The sequence below is a fragment of the Rhipicephalus sanguineus genome, chromosome 11, assembly GCF_013339695.2.
Source record: "Rhipicephalus sanguineus isolate Rsan-2018 chromosome 11, BIME_Rsan_1.4, whole genome shotgun sequence".
Classification (NCBI taxonomy): domain Eukaryota; kingdom Metazoa; phylum Arthropoda; class Arachnida; order Ixodida; family Ixodidae; genus Rhipicephalus; species Rhipicephalus sanguineus.
This window is the reverse complement of record NC_051186.1, coordinates 21,199,170-21,225,864: the sequence shown is the minus strand read 5'-3', so window position 1 is coordinate 21,225,864 and position 26,695 is coordinate 21,199,170. Positions and strand designations below refer to the sequence as shown.

The 26,695-nt window shown below is 49.5% G+C and overlaps 1 protein-coding gene across 1 annotated transcript in view; it reads right to left on the bottom strand.

Moving 5' to 3' along the window:
- Positions 1-11,545: 11,545 nt before the first annotated feature.
- LOC119373816 (BTB/POZ domain-containing protein 7) overlaps positions 11,546-26,695 on the bottom strand; it is a 59,043-nt gene continuing 43,893 nt past the window's right edge. The window contains exons 11-12 of the mRNA XM_037643879.2: positions 14,901-15,262; positions 11,546-14,539 (exon numbers count right to left, since the gene is read on the bottom strand). Of these exons, the coding sequence (XP_037499807.1) occupies positions 14,396-14,539; positions 14,901-15,262 (506 nt within the window). The 3' untranslated portion in view covers positions 11,546-14,395. The remainder of the gene's footprint in view (positions 14,540-14,900; positions 15,263-26,695) is intronic.

Here is a 26,695-nt window from a genome sequence, read left to right as displayed (position 1 = left end):
TTTTGTAATATTACCTTATCTAGTGAAGCGTGCCTTCACAGCTTTGTTGATATCAGATGAGTGACGTTGATATGGGGCCACATTGTTACGGGTGCCAGCCTTGCAAGATTATTTCTTACTTTCTCCTGCATCACATTTTGCCTTTCTCGGTTACCTCAAAAGGGGCAAGCTGCACTTATGTTTGTTTATGCATTTTGCAATATTGCAGTGTCTAGTCAAGCAGGCCTTGCCTTCACAGGTCTGTTCATGATAAAAATTTGATAAGTGACCACACAGTTATCGGTACTATTCCTCCAGGATTATTTCTCACTTTCTCCTGTGTCACATTTTGTCTGTCTGGACTATCTTTAAAAGGGCAACCTGCAGCTATGTTTGTTCATGCCATGTTGTAGTGCTACAGTATCTAGTCAAGCCTGCCTTCACAGCTTTGTCGATGTTAAAACTAGGGGCCACATAATTATGGGTACCAGTGCTGCAGGACTGATGCTTAGTTTCTCCTGTGCCACATTTTCTTTAGGAGATTTCAAAAAGGAAAGTGAAAGTGCTCTTAGGTTTGCTCACTTTTTTTTGTAATATTACAGTATCTAGTCAAGCTTGACTTTGCAGCTTTGTTAATGTTAAGAACACTTCATGAATGGCCACGCAGGTACCAGACTTCCAAGATTATTGCTCACTTATTCCTGTGTCACATTTTGTCTTGTCAGAACTGCTAGAATGTCTTGAAGAGGCCAAGTTTGTTGACACTATTTTGTAATGTTACTGTACGCAGTATTTTCTTTTTCTTGATATTGCTAGTTTCACTGTAAGACCAGCATCGGTGCCAATATTCTGGCTTTTTCTGTTTGTTTACCTTTTCTGTTGTACAAGGTATCAATGTGATTTCGTTCATTGCAAGAATTTAGGGTCATTTATTCATCGACATTAGTGGCCATTTTCATTGCAAATGTCGCACAGCTAGCCGCAATAGGCCCCTCATCAAAGATTGTGATCAGCATTGATGAATGGAAATGTTTCTGCTGTATTGCTATTCTGGGCAGGTACATTTGTATTGAAGAATATGTAAGCATATATTTTCTTCGAAAAAAATTGTAGTGTTATTTGATTCTGGGAAATTCAAACCAAGCTTAGGCGTCTTTTCTCTTCTGGGTAATAAATCTTTGCATTACTTTTCATGTTGTTAATTCTGAGTGATTAACCCATGTCTAGGAACGTCCATGCCACTAGGAAGTTCACTGTAATCGCTGCTATAGTGGATTAATTCACTGCTGCCCTTAAACTATATTGCCGACAACATACTGCAAGCACCGAGATGCATGTATTGCATAAGAAACATGGAGGAATAATTCTTCCTTTTGCACAGTGATATATGTTAGGCTAATATAAAGTGTTCTGTTTACACCTTTTGGCAAATATTACTGCTATAGTAACCATTGACTGGCAACAAGTAGATGTGCATGTAACACAGCTGTTCAATTGAGACTGGCTTCATGACCACTGATGTAAAGCATCATTACATATCATGTAAATGCAGGAATTTATTGTCCTCTCTGCCATTGGCGGTTGCACTCTGTCACTTGCTGTTTCTATAGGCATGACGAAATCGAGATACCTATGGTTGAGGGACGTGCATGAAAAGGGAGCCGTTAACACCACACCAGTGCCTTGAAGCGAATGTGGCCGAATGTTGGCATATGTTGCAGTTACACAAAAGTTGCCCAAATGTTGCAGTAACATCCAAGCAGCACGGCGAGAATGTTGCTGTATGTAGCAATTACGTTACTCAAAGGTTGCAGTTATGTTGTTGAAACTTTGAAGTAGCATTGCAAGAATGTTGCATCAACGTTTCTGTATGTCGCACTTCAGTTGCACTAAGGCTGCCGAAATGTTGTGGCAGCTTTCAAGCAGCATTGCGAAAACGTTTCATCAACGTTGCTGCAAGTTGCTAAGTTACTAAAGGTTGTCTAAATGTTGTAGCAACTTTCAAGCAGCATTGCGAAAACGTTTCATCAACATTGCTGCACGTTGCTAAGTTACTAAAGGTTGTCTAAATGTTGTAGCAACTTACAAGCAGCATTGCGAAAATGTTTCATCAACATTGCACCACGTTGCTCAGTTACGAAAGGTTGTCTAAACGTTGCAGCAACTTTTAAGCAGCATTGTGAAAATGTTTCGTCAACGTTGTGGCAATGTTGCTTTGAATGTTGCGCGAATGCTACCAAAAGCGGACATTAGCCACGTTGTGGCAATGTTGGAAGGCAACATTGCAGCAACGTTGTGGCAACAATGCGTGCTACTAGGGCAGTGGTTAACCTCAACTGAATATCACATGGTGTGCCGTCATGTGGCTCTCCTTAGGGTATTTTTATTTCACACTTATTTTGTTAATTAGCTAAGATGAATTATGCAACATTTGCTATGTTCACTTTAGGGCCTAAAGCGTTTCGTTATGTTGTAGGGGGCATTCCGAAATGACCAATCTAATTTTTTCTGGAAACGTACATGCTGCTTCGTAATTTTTTCCGGCGTTTAATGAAAGCCTAAACAATATGACCACGTTACTGCCCTCGTGCCCTACCCCGTATGGCATGCAGCACTCTCAAACATGCTTCCAGCGAAAAACCGGCGCATGGACCATGACTAAATGAGCGGCTCTCTGCTGAGCTCTAGGTACAATGGTATTTGCGCCGTCATGCGGCGGCTTTTTTAATGACGTTCTTGCAAGTAGGTGCCAATACGCTAGCTGGTCGTCAAGTGGAGCAGGGACGCCCATCAATTACAAAAGTGTCAAGCAGAAACCTCAAAGAGTGGAGCGGTTGAAGAGCTGTCATGTTAATTATAGCCAAACAAATCCCCATAAGTCGTTTCGGAATGAAACTAATATACCTCGAGCAAAGAAAAACAGAAATCGTGTGATACAAGCAGGTATTTTTTTATATTAAATAAAGTTGGTCGCACTTAAGAAATTTACTAATAAACACTTTTGTACATAGGCCTTTGCTGCTTCATTATATACATCTGTAATAACAAATTTCCAAATGTATCGAAGTATCGTAAGATACAGTTGGCAAGTATCGTATCGGATACAATAATTCCGGAAGTATCTTGTATCTATATCCCAAATACTTCTTGCCCGAGTATCTTGTATCGTGTCGCGATACAATTTCAAAGTATCTTTGCCCAGCCCTGATTTGTGGACTATACATGAATATCCTTTGAAGATCCATAATCGATTATAACTCGTATGAACGTCACAACTCCAAAAATGGATATCCACTATGGTATTCACAATCGACCAGTGAATGTCCCATACTGGCACTGGACGTTGGGCTCTTGCATGGATACTGAGCGGATATCCGTGGTTGCTTGGGGCAATAACATCATCAATAATATATTTGTATTATTTGTCTTGAGTTCAATAATAAAAATTTGTCTCTCACTTCAAAAACACCAAAAAAGTATCTTAGATTAGCACTTCTGGTCTTGATGCTTTTCCTCCTATGCAAAGTGTTTGAAACTATATTTCTACTATGCTCGTGTGTAGTGTTTGAAATAGCAATATCAAACATTACACACCCGAGTCAGTCGCTTGTCTCGCCCACTACGACAGTACTTACCGATGCACATTGTCGTTTCCACAACCACCAGTACATTTACTAACACAATTGCTCTCTCCAACGCACCTCGCGAGCTACAGCACAACCTCGTAGACACGTTCCCGTTACGTACTGCTTACCGGCACCAACGTTTGCAATATTGTTCTCAAGCGGAACTGCTCGATGTTTTAGTGAATTCGGATTGTACATTTTGCAGGAGAGTAAGTTTTTTTCCGGTGTCCTTTTTTTTTTAAGGAACACATGAACGAGGTTGACACCTCCTGCTGTCCGTCGGTCAAATTGCATGATGCAGGACAAAACCATGCAGTGTGTTCTCACTGAGCTTGGCCAAAGTTAGGCACTACGGTTGCACTTGTGCCATGTATGTTTTATTTTGATGTATTCGGGTTTGACCCGCAAGGATGGTTAGCAACACTCGACGCTGACCGCGCCGCAGTGTTCGAGAAGCTTCACGATTGTAGTAGATCACTTTGTTAAGATTGCGTGCAGCATAGGTCGGCAAAAAATGCAGAGCTCACTCAAACTCACTCATGAAATATATTTTGCCCTTAGAGCTCACTCGGACTCAGACTCACCAAAATTTTCCTCAACCGGACTCACTCGGACTCAGACTCACTGAAATCTTTTACATCCGGACTCACTCAGACTCAAACTCACCAAAATATTACTCCCTCGGACTCACTCAGACTCAGACTCACGGCTCTATCTGAGTCTGAGTGAGTCTGAGTGAGTCGACTCATGAGTCCGTTAGCGTATAATCGTCTTTTTCGACCATGGAATCAATGCTTTTTAACACCAATATCTTGCGTAAATGGTGCTCTACTTGGCGCCTTTTGATCTCGTACCTTCAAATAGGAGTTATCAGTGGTTGCACTCCAGTAAGGACATTTTTATTCAAAGAGGTGCCTCACACGACATATTTTTATCAAGAACTTCCTGTGAGAGAGTTTGCGGGGGGGGGGGGGTGGGGGGAGGTAAGGTCTATCTGCTACCCCCCCCTCTCCGTTACTCACGCCCTTGTTAATAAATATTGAGCTGGCGTACGAACGCTAGTGCTTTGAATTATGTATAAGTCGACAAGAGTGTAAACGTGAGCGGACATCGGGCTGATAGTGATGCTGAAGTTGTGTAGATAGGACCATAAGTCGGCAAATAAGTGTGCAGCTCACTCAGACTCACTCAAGAAATATATTTTGCGCTTAGGGCTCATTCGGACTCAGACTCACCAAAATTTTCCTCAACCGGACTCACTCGGACTCAGACTCACTAAGATTTTACTTAACCGGACTCACTCGGACTCAAGCTCACCGAAATATTACTCACCCGGACTCACTCAGACTCAGACTCACGGCTCGATCTGAGTCTGAGTGAGTCGACTCATGAGTGAGTTTGCCGACCTATGCGTGCAGGACGCGAATAGTCTAGATTATTCCAGAGCTTGCGCGACCACCAGTGATAAAACTGGAAAGTTCGATGCATGATGTATAAACGACACCGCGTCCCAGCCATGAGCAGTTTTTTACAGCCGACGTTCTGTTCACCGCTATCAGCCGCTATCAGTGTACAGTGTGTATTGCTGTATTTTGAATTTTCATTTCCCGGCCACAAGTTCGGCCAAATAAAGAATTTCATCTTGAACACGCCGACTGCTGTCTTCGTCGACGTCACGACAGCATGAAATCTGGTGGAGGGGCTGTTCTTCCATGTTCCGGGCGCCCGTCAAGCCGTGAACCCAGCCCAAGTAGCAAACAATACATCAACGCCAACGTCGAGCAGTGAGCAAGCCGCAGGCAACAAGGTCTACCGCCAGAGTGCGGGCCTCTACCTGAAAAGACCCGGCAAACCAAGAACCTGACCTCGACCACAGCGACGATGACAGCCACAGTATGCCTGCACCGATCCTTCTCCGGCATCCCAATTAGGAGCCACCAACTTTCCGCGGATCGTCATTCGAAGACCCGGAATGCTGGCTCGAAGCCTACGACCGAGTTGCCGTTTTCAATGCCTGGACCAGCGAAGAAGCTACAGCAGTGCCTATTTCGCTTTGGAAGATGCCGCTCGGACCAGGTTCGAGAACCAAGAGTGAAGCCTGACAACGTGGGACATTTTTCGCGCCAGGTTCCTCGCCACATTCACGAGCATTGTCCGCAAAGAGAGGGCTGAGGCTCTGCTCGAGACCCGCGTGCAGATGCCGAACGAAAACGTGGTGCTCCACATGTACGGAAGAGATGACCAGGCTGTTCCGCCATGCAGACCCTACCATGCCCGAAGAGAAGAAAGTTCGCCTTCTCATGCGAGGAGTCAAGCAGGAGCTCTTCGCTGGGCTGATGCAGAACCCACCCAAGACCGTCCAGGAATTCCTGTCAGAGGCAACGACGATTGAGAAGGCTCTAGAAATGCGCACTGGGCAGTACAATCGCCGCTCAATCCAAGACAGCACAGCTGTTCACGCCCTCGGCTCTGACAATTTGTGCAAACTGATCCAATCAATAGTGCGAGAAGAGTTAGCTGCGAAAGCTTGGACATTTTCCGCAGCCTCAAGTGACTTTGCTGACATTGTGAGGGAGGAAATTCAACAGTCACTGGGTGTTCCTCAGCAAGCACCGCCGCAGCCTCAAGCTTTGAGCTCTGCTGCTACACACTACACCCAGCACTACACCCCAAGGAAGACAGACATTTGGCGCGCCCCCAACCACCGCCCACTCTGCTACCATTGCGGAGAAGCTGGCCACACCTAAACCCCTCCATGTGTTTTCCGAGTGGCAGCAAACGCGATGGAGGGGCTTTAGCCACACCCACCGCCGCTGCCAGTAACGACAGATGGGACTGCATAGGTTCGCCATTGACGCGCCGCGTCCACAGCAGGGTCAGCAATCACGTTACATCGCCGACTACCTCGCAGGAGCGCAGTGGACACCCCAAGGACCTTCCCGATCGCCATCGCCAGGCCGCCACGTCTCTCCCCAACGCCGACCATACACACTGGCCCAACCCGGGGCCAGTCACCTAGCCTGTATCCGGGAAACTAAGGGCAGCAACTGACGGAGGTGCGGTTGCTGTACGACGAAATACCGAAGATCATCCACCGCCGCGACAAAATTTAAAGAACACGCCGCAAGCCGAACGGATCCCTGACATCGAAACTTCGAGGCCTGAGGTAGACCTGACGACGCAACGTGGAAGCAGCGGAGCAAACTGACGTAGCCGTGATCCGACGCCGCGACCTAACCGGAACGCAAGGCGACGAACTAGCGACCTCGACGTTCTCGACGGCCACAACATCACCGCTCTCGTAGGTACTGAAGCCGACTATTCCGTCATCAGTGGGCCGTTCGCCGTGAAGTTGAAGAAAGTCAGGACTGCTTGGAAAGGCCCCGAAGTTCAGACCGCTGGAGGTTTCGTAGTGCTACAGCTTTGCTCGAAAGATGTCATCCTTGGTATGAACTTCTTAAGCTTACATGGTGCAGTCATCGACCTGAGATCCAAGTCGATAACACTACCTACAGAAAAAGGATTACCACCACACACACCACCAGGGAAGCACGCCTTGAATGTGCTGGAAGACCATGTCACGCTCCCCCCTCACACCAGCGTCATTTCCGTCGGCACTCAAATATCAGCAAACCTTAAAGGCATCGATGAAGGAGACCAGCACTTGTTGATCAACCTCGAGGTTTGCGTTGCAAGAGGAATAGCCGAGCTACGTGGAGGGAAAGCAATAGTGGTAGTCACGAATTTCAGCAACGAGTACAAGCACGTGAACGAAGGCACGACAGTTGCCTACATGGAAGAAATTGTGCAAGCCACTAGTGCTTTCGCCCTCACCGATTCTACCGAATCAACTCCGACGAACCGAGCTCCTCAACCAGCTTTCGTTGTCAATCCGAGCCTTCCGAAGCATAAGCAAGAGCAGCTCAGAACCCTGCTCCTGCAATACGAGGACTGCTTTTTGTCGTCATCAAGAATTCGGCAGACCCCAGTCCCAAAACACCGCATCATAACAGAGGAAAGTGCCAGGCCACTCTGCCAGAGCCCGTAACGAGCTTCAACGCGAGAATGCGAGGCCATAAGGAAACATGTCGACGAAATGCTACATGACGACATCGTCCAGCCTTCGAAGAGTCCGTGGGCGTCGCCCGTGGTGTTAGTGAAGAAGAAAGACGGAACCCTACGCTTCTGTGTCGATTATCGCCGCCTGAACAAGATCACGAAGAAGGACATCTACCCTCTCCCAGGGATAGACGATACCCTGGACCAACTCTACAATGCGAGGTACTTTTCGTCGATGGACCTCAAGACCGGCTACTGGCAAATCGAAGTCGACGAGAGAGACCGAGACAAAACTGCCTTCATAACACCAGACGGCCTCTTCGAGTTCAAGGTAATGCCCTTTGGTCTTTGCTCAGCACCTGCAACGTTCCAGCGTGTTATGGACACCGTGCTGGCTGGACTGAAGTGGCAGATGCGCCTTGCGCACTTGGATGATGTTGTTGTGTTTGCTTCAAACTTTGACGAACAGCTCCGGTGCCTTGAAGCTGTACTTCAAGCAATAAAGACCCCCGGACTCACCCTAAAGCCAGAAAAGTGGCGCTTCACGTACGACAAATTCTTGTTCTCGGGCCATGTCATTAGCAGGTCTGGAGTTCACCCAGACCCACGGGAAACCGCTGCCATTGCTGCCTTCTCGCCGCCCACCGAAAAGAAGGCCATATGCCGATTTCTCGGCTTGTGCGCCTATTACAGACGTTTCTTCAAGGGATCTTGATGGATCGCCGGCCCCCTATCTCACCTCACGAAAAGCGATGTGGAATTCACGTGAGAAATGACGCAAGTTCAAGCATTTCAAGAGTTCAAACGACGCCTGCAGATGCCCCTCCAATACTTGTGCACTTTGACGAATACGCCGATACGGAAATACACACAGACGCAAGCAGCGTAGGACCCGGTGCCGTCCTTGTGCAAAGGACTGATGGACTGGAAAGGGTTATCAGTTACGCCAGCCGGTCGCTATCCAAGGCAGAAGCCAACTATTCCACAACAGAGAAGGAGTGCCTTTCCATCATCTGGGCTATGTCAAAGTTTCGCCCCTACCTCTACAGCAAGCCCTTCAAAGTTGTGAGTGACCAGCAGGCCTTGTGCTGGCTAGCTAACTTGAAGGACCTTCAAGTCGTCTCGCACGATGGAGCTTGAGACTTCAAGAATTCGACATTACTGTCGTTTACAAGTCCAGAAGAAAACACTGTGACGCTGACTGCCTGTCTCGTGCCCCCATGGACCCACCGCCGCAAGATGACCAGGATGATTACTTCTTGGGAACCATAAGTGCTGACGACTTTGCTGAACAACAGCGATCCGACCTCGAACTTAGAGGCCTTATGAAATACGTCGAGGGCAAGACCACCGTCATTCCGAAAGTATTCAAGCGAGCACTGGCGTCGTTTTTCTTACGCAGCGGCATTCTCCAAAATAACTTCTCACCACTTCGAGCCAAGTACCTTCTCGTGGTGCCTTCAGCATTGTTCCAAGAAGTCCTCCAGGCCCTGCACGACGACCCATCAGCAGGACACCTTGGTGTTTCCAGAACGCTGGCGAGAATACAGGAAAAGTACTACTGGCCGCGCATTGCTGCCGACGTCATCAGCTACATAAGGACATGCGGAGACTGTCAGCGACACAAGACACCGCCAATAAGACCAGCAGGCTTTCTTCAGCCGATCGAGCCACCTCGGCGACCATTCCAGCAGATCGGGATGGACCTCCTGGAGCCGTTCCCAACATTAACTTGCGGTAATAAGTGGATCGTCGTAGCTACCGACTACCTGACTCGCACGCCGAAACATGGGCCCTGCCCAAAGGCAGTGCTGCCGAGGTAGCCAAGTTCTTCATTGAGAACATCGTCTTATGTCATGGCGCCCCAGAGGTCCTCATCATGAACAGAGGTACCGCTTTTACTGCAGACCTAACTGAGGCGATTCTGAGATACAGCCAGACAAGCCACCGCCGGACAACCGCCTACCACCCACAGACCAATGGCCTCACCGAGCGCCTAAATAAGACCATTGCCGACATGCTGACCATGTACGTCGACGTCGAACACAAGACCTGAGATGCCATCCTTCTGTACGTGACCTTCGCATACAACTCGGCTGTGCAAGAAATGATGCAGATGACACCCTACAAGTTGGTCTACGGAAGGAACCCGGCAACGACGCTCGACGCAATGTTACCCAACGTCCCTAACGAAGAAAACCTCGGCGTCACTTTTTACCTTCAGCGAGCCGAAGAAGCCCAACAGCTCGCCCACCAACGCATCAAGAATTGGGAGGTGACCGACAGCCGCCGTTACAATCTTCGACGACGCTTCGTGGAATACCAGCCCGGCGACTGTGTTTGGGTCTGGACGCCGATACGTCGGCGAGGACTCAGTGAAAAGCTTCTTCAGCAATACTTCGGGCCATACAAGGTGCTACGACGTCTCGGTGCACTGGACTACGAGGTTGTTCCGGACGCCATCACAAACTCTCAGCGATGCAGTGCACGACCTGAAGTCGTTCACGTCGTGCGCCTCAAGCTATGTTTTGCGCGGTGAGGAACCTGAGGACTCTGCTTTTGCTTGCTTCATTGTTGTTCTTTCGAGTTACATGCATATTTTTTTACTTCCATGTTCTGTTTTACGCAGCGGGACGATGCTTTTTCAGAGGGAGGCATTGCCATGCCTGCTTCTTGTTTTATTTTGATGTACTATTCGGGTTTGACCTGCAAGGACAGGTAGCAACGCTCGACGCTGACTGCGCCGCAGTGTTCAAGAAGCTTCGCGATTGTAGTAAATCACTTTGTTAAGATTACGCGCAGGACGTGAATAGTCTAGATTATTCCAGAGCTTGCGCAACCACCAGTGATAAGACTGGAAAGTTCGATGCGTGATGTATAAAAGACGGCGCGTCCCAGCCATGTGCAGTTTTCAACGGCCGACGCTCTGTTCACCGCTATCAGCCGCTATCAGTGTACAGTGTGTATTGCTGTAGTTTGAGTTTTTATTTCCCGGCTACAAGTTCGGCCAAATAAAGAGTTTCATCTTGAACACGCCGACTGCTGTCTTCATCGATGTCACGACACCGTGACAGTATGAAAGAACGGGATACGTCCGAGGGGCCCGTTTTCTGTATTTTACACAACTAATGAAACCGACAGACATTTAAGCCAAGGGGAGCATAGGGGACACTTAACTGCAGTGTAATGATTCTCACTTAAACGGAAAGGAATTAAAGTGGACGAAAAATCACCCTGTCAGTGCATTTGGGCTACGACGGAGGGCACTCCCTCGTTCATTTTTTTCTAGGGTAATTATATGTTCTTAATAGCTGGGCGGCAATTGTGGAACACTCTTCTATTGCCAGAGGGCATCATTTGAAGGTTGTAGGTTCGGATCGTACCGACAGGGTGATTCTCCGTCCACTTCAATTGAAGTGAGAATCATTACACTACAGTGAAGAAACCACAAATAATGTCCCTTTCCTTGGCTTAATTAGTTGTGTCTATCACTAAAAGAGTATAGCACAAAAGATGTGGATTTTTTTTCTAATGACATGCTCGGGCACTTCTTCGTAATGCCTCCTCGTTTCCACTTGGAGCAAATTCCTGCAACTACTATTATAGTTGACAGAAAGTAAAAAAGAGATTTCGGAGGCTCCTAGAACATGGTGATTACTTGAAAAGGAGTTATGGGGCCCCTTTAAAGAAGTGTTTGAAATTATAGCTCATTGCTCCAGAGTTGTTTCTGGATGTCCATTAATCAAACAGTAAATCAATCCCAAGACGAGACCTCTTGCACATTGCACGCAGAAAATGCAGTTGCACAGCACAACACGACTAACAGTACAGTAATAAGTGCCAACAAGATGTGTTGATTAAAGTGGCCATGACACCAAAGTTTAGAGCTTTAATTATGCATTGCATAATGGCCTATAAACATCCCACACCAGGCTGACAGTATTTCGGCACATTTGGTGAAGCAGAAAATTTGTATTTGAATTTTTCAATGTCGCAATTGAACCATACAGCAGTGCGACAACCCAGAGTGGTGACAAAATGATCTCGCAGAGACAATTCACTCGAGTAACAGAAGCCAATTTCAAAGGCCATGCTAAAAACAGGATGTGATTGCAAGAGTTAGAAATACATCACGTCTTTTTATGTGTGCCTGAGTAGCTGGCTGCTCCTTTTTATCGTGCTAATGAAGGAATTGCCGATACTACAAGAAAACAGCAGCACCTTTGCTGGGCACGTCCAAGGCAACACATCTGTTGCCCTGCATGCCATGATGTGTTGGTTTATGGGTGTAGCCCCCTCTCAGTTGCAGCGATAGATCAGTAGGATGAATGCTTTATGCTCCCTTTAAAACAAGTCTGCCATACTACAACATCCTGCAGAAAATATTGGGTAAATAAGGGAATCCCAGGTCTTATCTTAAGCAACACTCTGCTATGTGAAGTTTACTAATTATCTGAGCATTTCATTCTTCTTGCTTGAGGACAAATCTGGTCTCCCGATTATGTCACAAGCGATATGCACTCTAATTAGGCTGGCACTGAACTTATTGGGATAAAATTTATTGTGATTAGGGGATAATGTGATAGTACAATGACCATTTGAAGCAGAATTCTGACTTGGGGCCTGTAATCTATCAAAAATTGCTGAATCAGATAGAAAGAAAATAGCGTTCTCAAGTTCACAGTGGCATCAGAAACCTACATCACAAATCTGCAAACTCTTTCAGCATGTTTCAGGACTTACATGGAAGAGCTACATTTCCCAGAATTATAGAAAAATGATACGGTACAGAAGAGAGTGAAGCATCACTTTGTGACGGCAATTTATGTTTTGATAAAAGAGTTGCAGGACCGTAAATGTGATACACAAATTCTTTTAAAATTTTCACATCAATTTCATTAAACAGTGGAAGGCCAAAATAAATTCTTCCAAATGTCGGTACAGTATCTTAGGACTCTCTGTGAAGCATACAATATATGAAATGTTGGCTCAGTGGCACCAAAACGACAAACACAGGAAAAGGAGGCAGACATTGCTAACCATCGTTGGTATTGCACACTCTAAGTGTTCAGGACAGCCCAACAGCCAAAGCTCACCGGCAATCGAGCAGAATGATTTTTCCATTGCCACATACGGTGATATGATGAGATGTAACAAATTATGCAAAATTTGGCTGGTCATGCTGTACATAAAATGAGGTCCTGCCATAGCAAAGCTGAAAATGTGGGATGGAACATGATAATGGTTACCGGAAAGCATGCTTGAATGTCGCTGAAATTGTGTATTCTGGCAGCAGCACAAGTGTCAACAGCAATTACTATGTGGACACTCGAGGCGCATTTTTGCTGTCGCCGTCTGTATAAAGATCAAATCAATAACACTCTATGTTCTATGCGCGAGTGAAAGCGCGTGAGTGCTGCCAACAAATGCGGCTGAAGTAGAGATGAAACACAGCTGGCATGTTTCCTTTGCACAAAGGAGGGATGCCAGATGCAGTTGATCAAATGGGCTCATCACTTACTTTGCGCTCAAGCACCAAGGTCGCTGCAGCAGCCACTTTTTGTCCAGTATCACCAGGTCCGACTTCGTATAACATCCCAATTCGAAGCTCTTCGCCCTTGCGGCAAAAGTGTGACCTTTTTCAGAGTTGTGCGATTATTTGGACGAGCACAGCCAAGAAGTAATCGTATAGAAGCAACCGAATTGTCACACAATGCATACAAAATGCTGCAAACACGGCAGCCTCAAACAAATTTCAGTTGCCGAATTCCAGCTATGTACTGTAATCAAAGAGTAGTGAGGAGGCTACCAAGAAGTTCATAGTTCCTCTTGGGTCAGAAACATAAACACTGGCCCAGCAGCAGCCAGTGTGCCAGGTCATTTATTATGATGGTGCAAGGCGCATGAGCATAATTTATTGTTGTTACCGTAAAACGTATCGACAGGCATCCAGAAGAGGACGCTGCAAACATCAGTGTCAAATACAATGAAGGTATTTTCCTGTTAAAACATGAGGCTCGGCTGTCATAAATCTTTCCATCAGACGACCAGATTTTCTAGCTACCTCACATTCACATAAATAAAAATATCGCAACGAAAAATACCAGTTTAAAATACATTTACAAAATATCAAAATAAAAAATGCCTAAAAAATCATAAAATCTAGGCACTTGCAGATCCTGCAGTAAGCTCTTGGAAAGCAATTTTGACCCCACAAGTACGTACACAGTTGCACTCAAGGCATGAATTTATTGACTAATCCTGTTGCTATGCAGCTTGTAGTATTCAAAGGCATATGTGTTAAATAATCTCGCATATCAAAGAAATTGCTCTAAAGGTGACAGCTCTAAGACAAGTTTGTACAGCATATATTCAAGCTTGAGCCCCAGTTGTGTGCCAACATTGCTTACGTAACACGACAGAGTGTCAATCCCCAAGGTGCCACTGCATCCACCACAGAGCCATGGAAGACTGAATCATAAATAAATAGCAGAGCAATAAGAACCGGGTCAGTGTCTCTTGGGGTCACCAGAGGCGAACCATGGTCTCTGCACTGGACGACGCCCCAGCGAAGAAAAGCTGTCCCCGACACGCCACGACATCTGCAGTTCTCCCTCAAAGCTGTCGTCACGAGACACAGGGTTGAACACATATGACGGCTTAGATGACGACCGTTGCTCACAAGGCTGCACAAGCTGCTGCAGGCTGATGTGCCGCCGTTGTGGCCGTGGTCAGACAAGCATGTGCACAGGCGACAAGTCGTCAGCCTCACAGCCATACTCGTCCTTCTCAGACTCGGCCAGGTCCAAGTGCTCGAGGGTCGCCGTCGCCATGGCAATGTCTGGGATCATCTTGCTGAGGTTCTCGCTTTGCAGCTAAAGGGAAAGAACAACTCTCCTATGAACCAGGCAGATAGCAACAGCATCAACTAACTGGTTTTGTGTAGTGCATGCTGAAAGGAAAAATAGGCAATGACCAGTTTCGTATCACACAGGGAAATCTGCATGAATTTCTCGAAAAGTAAAGCTTCCTAGTTCAGGGATCGAACCCTTTACCAGGTGGTCACTCTGCCCAATGAGCTAACCAGTATGCCAGCGTGAGGGCCAATCAATCCTTGTGCTTGCCCTCTCATAACCCTTCCTCCACCTTGCAGAACTGACTTGCAATACACTGCATTCTGATTGGCCTGACACTTTGTGCTGGCACCTGACAAAGTGCCTGAGTGTGACTACGCACCTCGGCCAATCGCAGCGCCCGCCTTCCCAGGTGTGGCTGCCTGTGAAGCCTGAGGTCCGAGGGCGGGGCCAATCGTCGAGGCAGGGCTCGCGAAGGTGGGACCAAGATGGGGTTTGGTGGAGCTCGGGCAGGCCTCGCCACCATCAGGTCCAGGGGGTCTTGCAACGTGGTGGAGAGCCAGTCCTCGTTCAATGGCAGCAGGGCGGCCGCCTGGTCGGGAAGGCCTGCCTCACGCACCACACGCAGCTGCAACTGGTGGCTGATGGCGCATCGATTGGCCCCCAGCGAGTAGGCACGCGCTGCACCATGCCGCAACTCCTGCATCCGCTGCCGCATCTGCCGCAGCAGCTCTTCACTTAGCACTGCACACCGAGGGAAACAAGTGCTTTGCAATTCACTATTCCTATGGTCAACGATAAACAAACAGAACTGTCACAAAGGACAACCATGCCTCCGTGCTACTTGTACTAGCTTTAGTCACAATGTTTGAACCTAAATACTATATATGATCCAAATACCCTCATCAAAGGAATTATAATCATTCAAAAGCAATCCCTACATTATCTGTAAAGACTGTTAGCTTAGGAAGATTGTCTAAGGTGCTCGAGCAATATCTTATGTTCCTCCCTGCTGCTACTAATCCACTGTCCTGAACAATACACTGGTTCCGTTCTTTCATCACAGTGGCAAAGAGTTAGTCATATTCCCAGTCACAACATTGCATCAGCAGCCACAGTCAAAGGTTCAGCAATTTAGATGTAAAACACTTGTGCTTTCTTATGTTTCACACATTTCCCCATTCTCTGCTCTCACCTTACTCACTCGCATAATTGTCGCACTTTATTTCTTCATTTCGTGGCTTTGAAGACGCAGTAATGTTTACTGATGCCACAGTGTGCAAAATATGACCTTGATTGTAACCAAGACATCAGCTGACCAAAACGTGGCCCCAAATGATGAGATGCCAATAAACAGTTCAAGTACATAGTGTTCCGTCAAGACAGAACGATAAATATTGCCACGTGCGTTTCTTTATCACTTTTGCTGTATTCGGTTTTCGGCCACAAAGACTGTCAGCAGCGCTCAGCGCGAACCGCGCCTCGTTGTTCGAGAACATTCGCGATCATTGTAGATCGTTTTGTTAAGATTGCGCGCAAGACGCGCACACTCGAGCTTATTCTAGAATTTGCATGACAGCCAGCGATAACGCTGGAATATTCGACGGCACATGTTTAAATGCCGACGCGCTTCACCGCTTGTCAGTTGATCGACGGATGACGCCCTGTTCGCCGCTATCATTGTACAGCGTGCATTGTTGTAGTTCTAGTTCTCATTTTCCGGCCACAAGTTCGGCCAAATAAACAGTTTCATCCTACAAACGCCGACTGCTGTGTTCGTCGACGTCACGACCACGTGACATCTGGTGGAGGTGCTGCTTCTTCCATGATCCGGATGCCCCCGTGAAGCGCTGACCCAAGCCCAAGCCGCGAGGAGGACGACGGCAAAGAAAACCCGGATCGTCGAACAAGCCGCAGGCAGAAGGGACTGCAGCCAGAGTACGGGCTCCTTCCCGAAAACACCAGGCAGCCCCAGGTCCCAACACCGACCGCAGCGACGATGACGGACCCCATGCAGCCTGCGCCGATACTTCTCCGGCAGCCCAAGGAGCCGCCAACTTTCCGCGGGTCATCATTCGAAGACCCGGAAACCTGGCTCGAGACCTTCGAAAGGGTCTCAGCGTTCAACAACTGGGACTCCGAGGACAAGCTGCGCCACGTCTACATTTACCTGGAAGGTGCAGCAAGGACCTGGTTCGAGAATTGGGAGTCCACTCTTCGAACCTGGGACGCCTTTCGCAGCGCTTTCCTGCAGACGTTCACAAGCATCGTCCGAAAGGAAAGGGCCGCAGCCTTGCTGGAGACACGTGTCCAACTTCCAAATGAAAGCGTGGCCATCTTTGCAGAGGAAATGACCCGGCTATTTCGCCACACTGACCCTGCCATGCCCGAGGACAAGAAAGTCCGCTTCCTCATGCGAGGGGTAAAGCAAGAGCTCTTCGCTGGTCTGATGCGGAACCCACCTTCGACAGTCCAAGAATTTGTCTCAGAAGCGACGACGATTGAGAAGACGATGGAAATATGAACCCGCCAGTACAATCGCCGTACGGTTGAAGACAGCCCAGCTGTTCATGCCCTCGCCTCCGACGACCTGCACGAAACGATCCGAGCGATCGTTCGGGAGGAACTGCGCAAGCTATTACCCTCACCACAGCCTCAAGTGGACTCGATCGCAGAGGTCGTTCGATCAGAAATCCAGCAGTCGCTGGGCAACCTTGAACCGCCACTGCCCCAGCCGCAAGCCATGAACTACGCTGCTGCAGCCCGACGCAACGCCCCCCCTCCTCGCCCACGTCAAGACGCCGCGCCGCCCCAGCAGTCCCGCCGTCAGGCACCCCCGCCGCCGCCACCGACGTCATACCGCCCACCAGCCGGCCGATGTTTGGCGTGCCCCTGACAACCGCCCGCTCTGCTACCACTGCGGGGAGGCCGGCCACACGTACCGCCGCTGTCAGTACCGACAGATGGGGCTTCGAGGATTCGCCGTCAACGCGCCGCGCCCACAGCCAGGCGAACGGCCTCGCGACATCGACGACTACCTCACAGGAACACAGTGGCAAGAACGACGACCTTCCCGCTCACCTTCGTCGGGCCGCTACATGTCACCGCACCGCCGGCAGTACACTGGCCCAAATTGGGGCCGGTCGCCTTGCCCGTATCCGGGAAACCAAGGGCAGCAATCGATGGAGGTGCGGTTGCTGTACGACGAACTACCGAAGATCCGCCGCCGCCGACCGAACGAAGACCTGACGTCGAAACTTCACGGCCTGAGGAAGACCTGACGACGCCACGTCGAAGCAGCGGAACAAACCGACGCAGCAGTGACCCGACGCCGCGACCCAACCGCAACGCAAGACAACGAACTAGCGACCTCGACGTTCTCATTGACGGCCACAACGTCACCGCTCTCGTCGACACTGGAGCCGACTATTGCATCATCAGTGGGCCTTTCGCCACGAAGTTAAAGAAATTTAAGACTGCTTGGGAAGGCCCCGAAATCCGTACCGCTGGAGGCCATCTAATAACACCGTCTGGAGTCTGCACAGCAAGAGTAACAATCAATAATCGCACGTATCCTGCGAGTTTCGTAATCTTGCAACACTGCTCCAGGGACGTCATACTTGGCATGAATTTCTTAAACCATCATGGCGCCGTCATTGACTTAAGAACCAAGTCGATAACCCTATCGTCGGACAAAACGACACCGCCGGATACGAATCCATGTCACCATGCCCTGAACGTGCTCGAGGATCAAGTTACTATCCCGCCTCGCTCCAGCGTCATAATTCCCGTCAGCACCGAAAAAGCTGAAGACATGGAAGGTGTCATCGAGAGCGATCAGCGTTTGCTACTAGACCGTGACATCTGCGTTGCAAGAGGCATTGCTCGGTTGCACGAAGGAAAAGGAAACGTGATGCTAACGAACTTCAGCCAAGAATACAGACACCTGAGCAGGGGCACGACGATTGCATACATCGAAGAAATCTTGGCCGTCAGCGATGCATTTGCCTTTTCGGATTACGACGAAGCTACGATGACTACCCCAACAGCTGAGCCACCCTTCGACGTAAACCCAAATCTTCCCGCTCGCCAACAGCAACAGCTTCGATGCCTTCTGCAGAAAAACAAGGACTGTTTCTCGTCGTCATCGCGGGTCCGACAAACGCCCCTTGCTAAGCACCACATTATAATAGAAGAAAATGCTCGACCACTCCGTCAGAGTCCCTACCGGGTTTCGACGCGAAAACGGGAGGCGGTGAAGAAACAGGTCGACGAAATGCTACGCGACGACATCATCCAGCCGTCGAAGAGTCCGTGGGCATGCCCCGTGGTGCTAGTGAAGAAGAAGGATGGGACTCTCCGTTTTTGCGTCGATTATTGTCGCCTGAACAAAGTCACGAAGAAGGACGTGTATCCCCTTCCCCGGATTGACGACACCCTGGATCGATTACACAATGCAAAGTACTTTTCGTCGATGGACCTCAAGACCGGTTACTGGCAAATAGAAGTCGACGAGAGAGACCGAGAAAAGACTGCCTTTATAACGCCAGACGGCCTGTTTGAGTTCAAGGTCATGCCTTTTGGTCTTTGCTCGGCACCTGCGACTTTTCAACGGGTTATGGATACAGTACTGGCCGGCTTGAAGTGGCAGACGTGCCTCGTGTACTTGGATGACGTCGTTCTGTTTTCCTCAAACTTCGACGAACACCTTCGGCGCCTTGAAGCTGTACTTCAAGCAATCAAGACCTCCGGACTCACTTTGAAGCCTGAAAAGTGCCGCTTCGCCTACGAGGAGCTCTTGTTCTTGGGTCATGTGATCAGCAAGGATGGTGTTCGCCCGGATCCGCGGAAAACAGCTGCCATCGCTGACTTCCCAACGCCCACTGACAAGAAGGCCGTACGCCGTTTTCTCGGCTTGTGCGCCTATTACAGACGTTTCGTCAAGGAATTTTCACGGATCGCCGAGCCACTGACGCAACTCACGAAGGCCGACGTCGAATTCAGGTGGGAAACGTCGCAAGTTCAGGCATTTCAAGAATTGAAACGACGCCTGCAGACGCCTCCGATACTTGCGCATTTCGACGAGCACGCCGATACGGAAATCCACACCGACGCAAGCAGCGTAGGACTCGGCGCAGTCCTTGTGCAGAAGACCGACGGATTGGAAAGGGTCATCAGTTATGCTAGCCGGTCGCTATCAAAGGCAGAAATCAACTATTCCACAACAGAAAAGGAGTGTCTGGCCATCATCTGGGCTACATCGATGTTTCGCCCCTACATCTACGGCCGGCCCTTCAAAGTTGTGAGCGACCACCACGCCTTGTGTTGGCTAGCCAACTTGAAGGACCCTTCAGGTCGCCTCGCACGGTGGAGCCTAAGACTTCAAGAATTCGACATTACAGTCGTTTACAAGTCCGGAAGAAAACACTCCGACGCCGACTGCTTGTCTCGTGCCCCCGTCGACGCACCGCCGCAGGACGACCACGATGATGACTGCTTCTTGGGAACCATAAGTTCCGACGACTTCGCTGAACGACAGCAAGCCGACCCGGAACTCGGGGGCCTTGTGGAATACCTCAAGGGCAGGACCACCGTTGTTCCAAAAGTATTCAGGCGGGGATTGGCGTCATTTTTCTTGAAAAACGACGTCCTCGTAAAGAAGAACTTCTCTCTGGCCCGGGCTGACTACCTCATCATTGTACCTTCGGCACTGCGACCAGAGGTTCTGCAGGCCCTGCACGACGACCTGACGGCGGGCCACCTCGGCTTTTCCCGCACGCTCGCGAGGATACAGGAAAAATACTACTGGCCACGCCTTCCTGCCGACGTCGCCCACTACGTTAAGACTTGCCGAGATTGCCAGCGACGGAAGCCACCGCCGACTAGGCCAGCGGGCCTTCTGCAGCCAATCGAACCACCTCACCGGCCGTTCCAGCAAATCGGGATGGACCTACTGGGGCCGTTCCCGACGTCGACTTCCGGCAACAAGTGGATCGTCGTAGCAACTGACTACCTCACCCGTTACGCCGAGACAAAGGCCTTGCCCAAAGGCAGTGCCGCCGAGGTAGCCAAGTTCTTCGTGGAGCACATCGTCTTGCGTCATGGCGCCCCAGAGGTCCTCATAACAGACAGAGGTACCGCCTTTACGGCGGACCTAACTCAGGCGATCTTCAAATACAGCGAGACGAGCCACCGCCGCACCACCGCCTACCACCCACAGACCAATGGCCTCACCGAACGTCTAAATAAGACCATCGCCGACATGCTGGCCATGTACGTCGACGTTGAGCACAAGACGTGGGACGCCATCCTTCCGTACGTGACCTTCGCTTACAACACGGCCGTCCAAGAAACGACGCAGATGACACCGTACAAGTTGGTCTACGGAAGAAGCCCGGCGACGACGCTCGATGCCATGCTACCCAACGTCACCGACGAAGAATATCTCGACGCCGCCGCTTACTTACAGCGCGCCGAAGAAGCACGACAGCTCGCCCGCCTACGGATCAAGAACCAGCAGACGACTGACAGCCGCCGCTACAACCTTCGACGACGCCACATGGAATACCAACCCGGTGACCGTGTATGGGTATGGACGCCAATACGCCGACGGGGACTCAGTGAGAAGCTTCTTCGACGATACTTCGGACCGTACAGGGTACTTCGGCGCCTCGGCGCACTCGACTACGAGGTTGTCCCTGACGGCATTACGAACTCTCAGCGGCGCCGTGCACGACCTGAAGTCGTCCACGTCGTGCACCTCAAACCATATTACGCACATTAGCGAATCTGAGGACTGTCATTTTGCTTTAATATTGTGCTTTCTTTCTTGTGCGTATTGTTTATTGTACTTTGTTGCTTTATTCTTGTTATTTATTGTTGCATGCATTGGCCTGTTCTGTTTTAAGCATCGGAACGATGCTTTTTCAGAGGGGGGCATTGCCACGTGCGTTTCTTTATCACTTTTGCTGTATTCGGTTTTCGGCCACAAAGACTGTCAGCAGCGCTCAGCGCGAACCGCGCCTCGTTGTTCGAGAACATTCGCGATAATTGTAGATCGTTTTGTTAAGTTTGCGCGCAAGACGCGCACACTCGAGCTTATTCTAGAATTTGCACAACAGCCAGCGATAACGCTGGAATATTCGACGGCACATGTTTAAATGCCGACGCGCTTCACCACTTGTCAGTTGATCGACGGACGACGCCCTGTTCGCCGCTATCATTGTACAGCGTGCATTGCTGTAGTTCTAGTTCTCATTTTCCGGCCACAAGTTCGGCCAAATAAACAGTTTCATCCTACAAATGCCGACTGCTGTGTTCGTCGACGTCACGACCACGTGACAATATCATCAACATTTCAGTACGCACAAACAAACCAACTCTTACTCCAGTTCTACCCAGAGTGAAATCTGCAGAAACAGCAGAGTGACTGAATTAATGAGGTTTTACTGGAACTGGGACGTAACTCGAAATGAATTGAAGTGGATGAAAAACCCACAACCTTCGAGTTCGAAGGTTGTGGGTTCATTACACCGTAAAAAGCACACGGTGAAAAAGCGACCACGCTTCACAACAAACAGCATGCCAATGAAAAGACTTGGATATCCAGAAAGTTCGAGCTGAATATTGTGCTGCACCCTTGTGCGCAAAAAAAAGTAAACAATGATAAAATTAAGTTCATTTATTCTTTAACCCTTTGAGGCTTCTTGGCCTAAATGTATGGCATCACCTAACAGGCACCAAAGGGTTTTCGCTGTACATGTACGACATTGCCTGTATGTTTAAAACGCACACCTTTTTCGATCATTTCTCTTGCTTGGAATGTGCTGTCACTCTTCGGGAATAGGTGGAAGTTTTTCTTATGTGTCAATGTATCTCCGTTGGTTTTTTTTTTTTCTTTTTTGCTTTCCAAAGCGGCGCGGTGACTTTCACCAGCGCATCAGTATGCGCGCATGCGGTGGGGCTGGCTTCGGTTTCGTCCTTCGGGTGGTTATCGCTTCTCGCGCCCGCAAAGCTGATGGCTGTCTGGTGTCTAATCTCTCAAAGGGTGACTGCTTGTGACTCTCTCGTTTATTCCTTCCCAGGGCGCGATTACACCTGTCTTCATGCGGCGCAAAATTACACAAACAATGCCACTGCAGTTGCGTTTCCTGTTTTGTGGACTCGGAAAAACTAACTCCGTCTCGTTGGCGATAAGATGAAGGATTGTTATAGCCTTTTCACTCGTTTTGCTTTCCAGACAAGCGCACAACCATTCAGTTTTCTTCCGTGCGCTCACTAACGCAGTTCGCTTACGCTGTGGAAGTGTGCGCCGGTTGCTTTGCTGCTAGGGAGTCGAGCGGCGATTCTTCCGATATAGACTATTCCCCAAGAGTATTTTTGCATGTCTGTGAGCTATGTTTAATACAACACATAATTTTTATTTATAAAAAAATCGTATAAGTGTTCCTTTTAGGATTTTGCTTGATGTTACTGATAAACCATGTGTATGTAACAACAAAAATGATTTTTTGTCACTTTATGGTCACGCAAGAAACTTTTAGACAATTTTTTTTTGTTAAATAGAATCGTCTAAAGAATTTATTTCAGCAATAAAAAAATTACACATTTTTGGAGTGTATTTTGTGAAAAAATTGGACCCTCAAAGGGTGGTGCATCATGTATGGGGAGAATGCCCAAGTTAGAAAAGCCCCATATTTCCAGCCCCTCATCGGACAGAGGCCGACAGCGGACCGCTGGGCTGTGTTGCTTAGTCAGACAGGGGCCGACAACGAACCGCAAAAAATTATGCAGCAGAGAACGAAATCTCACGGAACCGGGGCTCTGATAAGCATCATTTGCCGGCGGGAAGCGTGCGCGAGTTATCGTATCAGACTCAGTGCACGCTGTCTGCTACTCACCGAACATCACAGGCCCGACGCAGTAACGAAAGTCTTCGTCGCGGAAGTGCTTGTTGCACACAAGACTCGTAGCCGATGGCTGCTTGCCGGTTCTTAGCTTTACAACCCATGCTTCACGCAGTTTCTTGTCCTGCGGTTACCGGTGCAGGCTGACACTAGGCTCCGTTGCGTAAGCGCGGCACTGCGGCACCGAGCGGTAGAGCCCCATGTTCGTCTCCTTCAGAGGCAGCCACTCTATTACAATGGTTTCAATTGAGTAGAAAATGAGAGCAAACTTGCGAATTTGAACAGACCGCAGCGCATGTGGGACTTGAAACTCGTTTTCAAAGCACGCGGCAGTGCTCCACAAGCAGCCGACGCGGCCGCTGAGACCATGTGATTCTGCCAAGCACGTCACGCCGATGGTGGCACCGGCGTTTCCAATGGTGGGCCTCGAGGCCAATACAACGCACGGGGTCACGTAATCGCGATGTAGACTTGATAAGGAAGATTATGGTGAAGGCAAAAATTCGCCTGGAGCGTCTATATAATTGCTATCGCAAAAAAAAAGCAAGATAGCTGCGGGCTGAGATCGCATGAAAGCACGGCAACAGCCTGAATTACGGCACATCTGATTATAGTGGCCACGTCTCGAGGATTTGACGTCTCTTTCCCGACATCGCGCGCCAAATCGAGTGAGTGGGACCCGTGCCGGTGTCGCGAATTTCGGTAATCGCTATGCTTTGGCTCTGAAAAGTTTTATAATTCGGCTTTGTAGCAAAACCGTCCACATAAGCAGTGGTAAGGCTGGTAACTGCAAACTGCAGCTCCAAAAAATATCGGTCGACTGCCTAAAAATTGTTTGAGCGGTGCCCTCACCGAAAAAAAAAAAGAAAAAAAAAAGGCTTTCACTAGCTGTAAATGGGCCTTTTAGTTACGCTCACTCTCACCTGGAAATTTGTTCTATTCTTCACATAGTCCCAAATAGCATCTATGAAGCTCGTGATCAGAGCGAGCGAGCTCTCCGATAACCGCCAACAAGCGTCGTCTTTTTTCTCGCCGATCAGGATGGCTTGCAATACACCAGCCTTGTCGACGACATCCGCTTCCTGAACGATCGCGACCTCTTGCAAGATAACTCAAGCTCGTTACATCTACTACAACTAACCATGCTTGTTACATGACAAGCGGCGATAACAAAAACACCATATCAGGTGCTAATGCACAGTGCACGCGACAAAGAATACAGAACTACACTGTGTAGTCACAGAACACCCTCACAACATTGTGCGATACGATGTGCCGTGGTTCATGGTTCCCGCATGCCACACATTAGCCAGATTCTCTCCCACTCCACCGCTCCGAAGGCGAGGAAAGCATCGAGGTGCGCCCTTTCCCCGCAGTTGCAGCGGCTGTAGTGCACAGCAGTACCGCCAGATGGCAGTACTGTAATAAGATCAAACCATGAGTTCTGGTGCAGGTGCATGTGTTTTGTTAAAGTTTACGGTGGGGCGGATGTAGTGTACAGCAGTACCACAAGATGGCAGCACGGCATGTACTGCTTTCTGTAATAAGGGCTGCCAATAAACCTGACGTCACTTGTCCGCCCGGAGACTCGGCTGTCGTGTCACTTACTCGCCCGATGTGCTCGACATGGTGTCAGAAGCGGGCGGGATTCATCTTCGCTAATCCCGTGCTTGCATCCTCGTGACACGGCCCCGCCACCGCCGCTGCTGCTCTGCCATGATGACTACCGGTGTTGAGGGCTCCGCCGGGATGTCGGCCGCTCCGTTCTTGCAAGGCATGGCCCAGCTGCGTCCACCGTCGCCGTTAGACTTTGACAACCCCAGCTCATGGCCTACATGGCTGCTGCAGTTCGAGGACTTCTCGTTCGCTACCGGACTTTACGTCGCTCCGGCAGAGGTACAAGTGCGCTCAATGCTTTACTGTATGGGCCTGCAAGCCAGGGTTGTCCTCGTGTCGACCTCGCTAGGCGAGGCGGATATGAAAGACGTCGCCGCCGTGAAGAAGGCGTTCACCGACCACTTCGTGCACCCGCCGAACGAGCTGTACGAGTCAGCGCGGTTCCACTGCCGTACGCAGCAATCAGGTGAAATGGTCAACGCATTTTTTACGGCACTCCGGACAATGGTCAAGTCCTGCAACTATCCGTCGCCCAACGTCGAAGAAACTCGTCCGAGACCATTTTCTTGTGGGCTTGCTTGACCACGAACTCTCGGACAAGCTCTGTCGGAACCAAATGACGCTACACGAAGCGCTGACGTACGTTCGTCAGCACAAAGACGCAGGTAACGAGCGCAGAGCTTGTGACTCGGCAGAGGCATCTTCGTTCACCGTCGATGCCGCTCGCCTTCGCAAGGGAAAGCAAGAGCCAGCTGATAAGACAACGCAACAGATGTGCCCATTCTGTGGACGAGCGTCACACCCTCGCGCCGACTGTCCCGCTTGCAGTGCGTCATGCAACTTTTGTCGCGAGAGTGGCCATTTCGAGAATGTGTGCCGCAAAAAGAAGCGCGTAAACGGGAAGCACACACGGAAGCCTTTGGCCAGCTCTATCGAGTTGCAGGCAGTTGCGGGAGAGTGCCCGAACGCGAAGTTCGTCGAGGTACTCGTCAATGGGCGCCCACTTTCCTTCAAGGTGGACTCCGGCGCCGAAGTTTTAGTTGTACCCAGTACATTTCCCGGTGTCCCGTCGAAGCTTCAAGACCCCAAGAGCGAGCTGAAAGGCCCAGGCAATAACATCCTGCCGGTCATAGGCACTTACATCGCTACCCTGTCGTGGCACGGAAAGTCAACCAAGCAGCTTCTCTACGTCCTAGCAACAAAGACGGTCCCGCTGCTAGGCTTCCCGGCATTTCAAGCCTTGGGCGTCTGCACGTTTGTCGACGAAGTCGCGAGGACTTCGCAGCCCACGGGTGACTTTTGTCTCGATTCCAGTCTCTTCCGAGGACTTGGGACGCTCTCCGAAGCCTACACTATCAGGCTGCAACCCAATGCTACGCCTTTTGGATAGTCCTTTCTTGTTGAGCGTACCCCAGTGCATTCCACTCCCTCTCCGCGACATCGTCAAGACTGAGCTAGACAAGCTAGAAGCGGAGGGCGTGATTCGTCGCGTGGACACACCTACTGACTGGTGTGCTGGGCTGGTTGTCGTCCCCAAGGTCTCGGGCGGCTATCGGCTGTGCGTGGACTTGACTCGCCTCAATAAGTTGATTCTTCGAGAGCGTCACGTGCTCCCTACAGTGGAACAATGCCTCGGATTGCTTGGAGAGGCTAC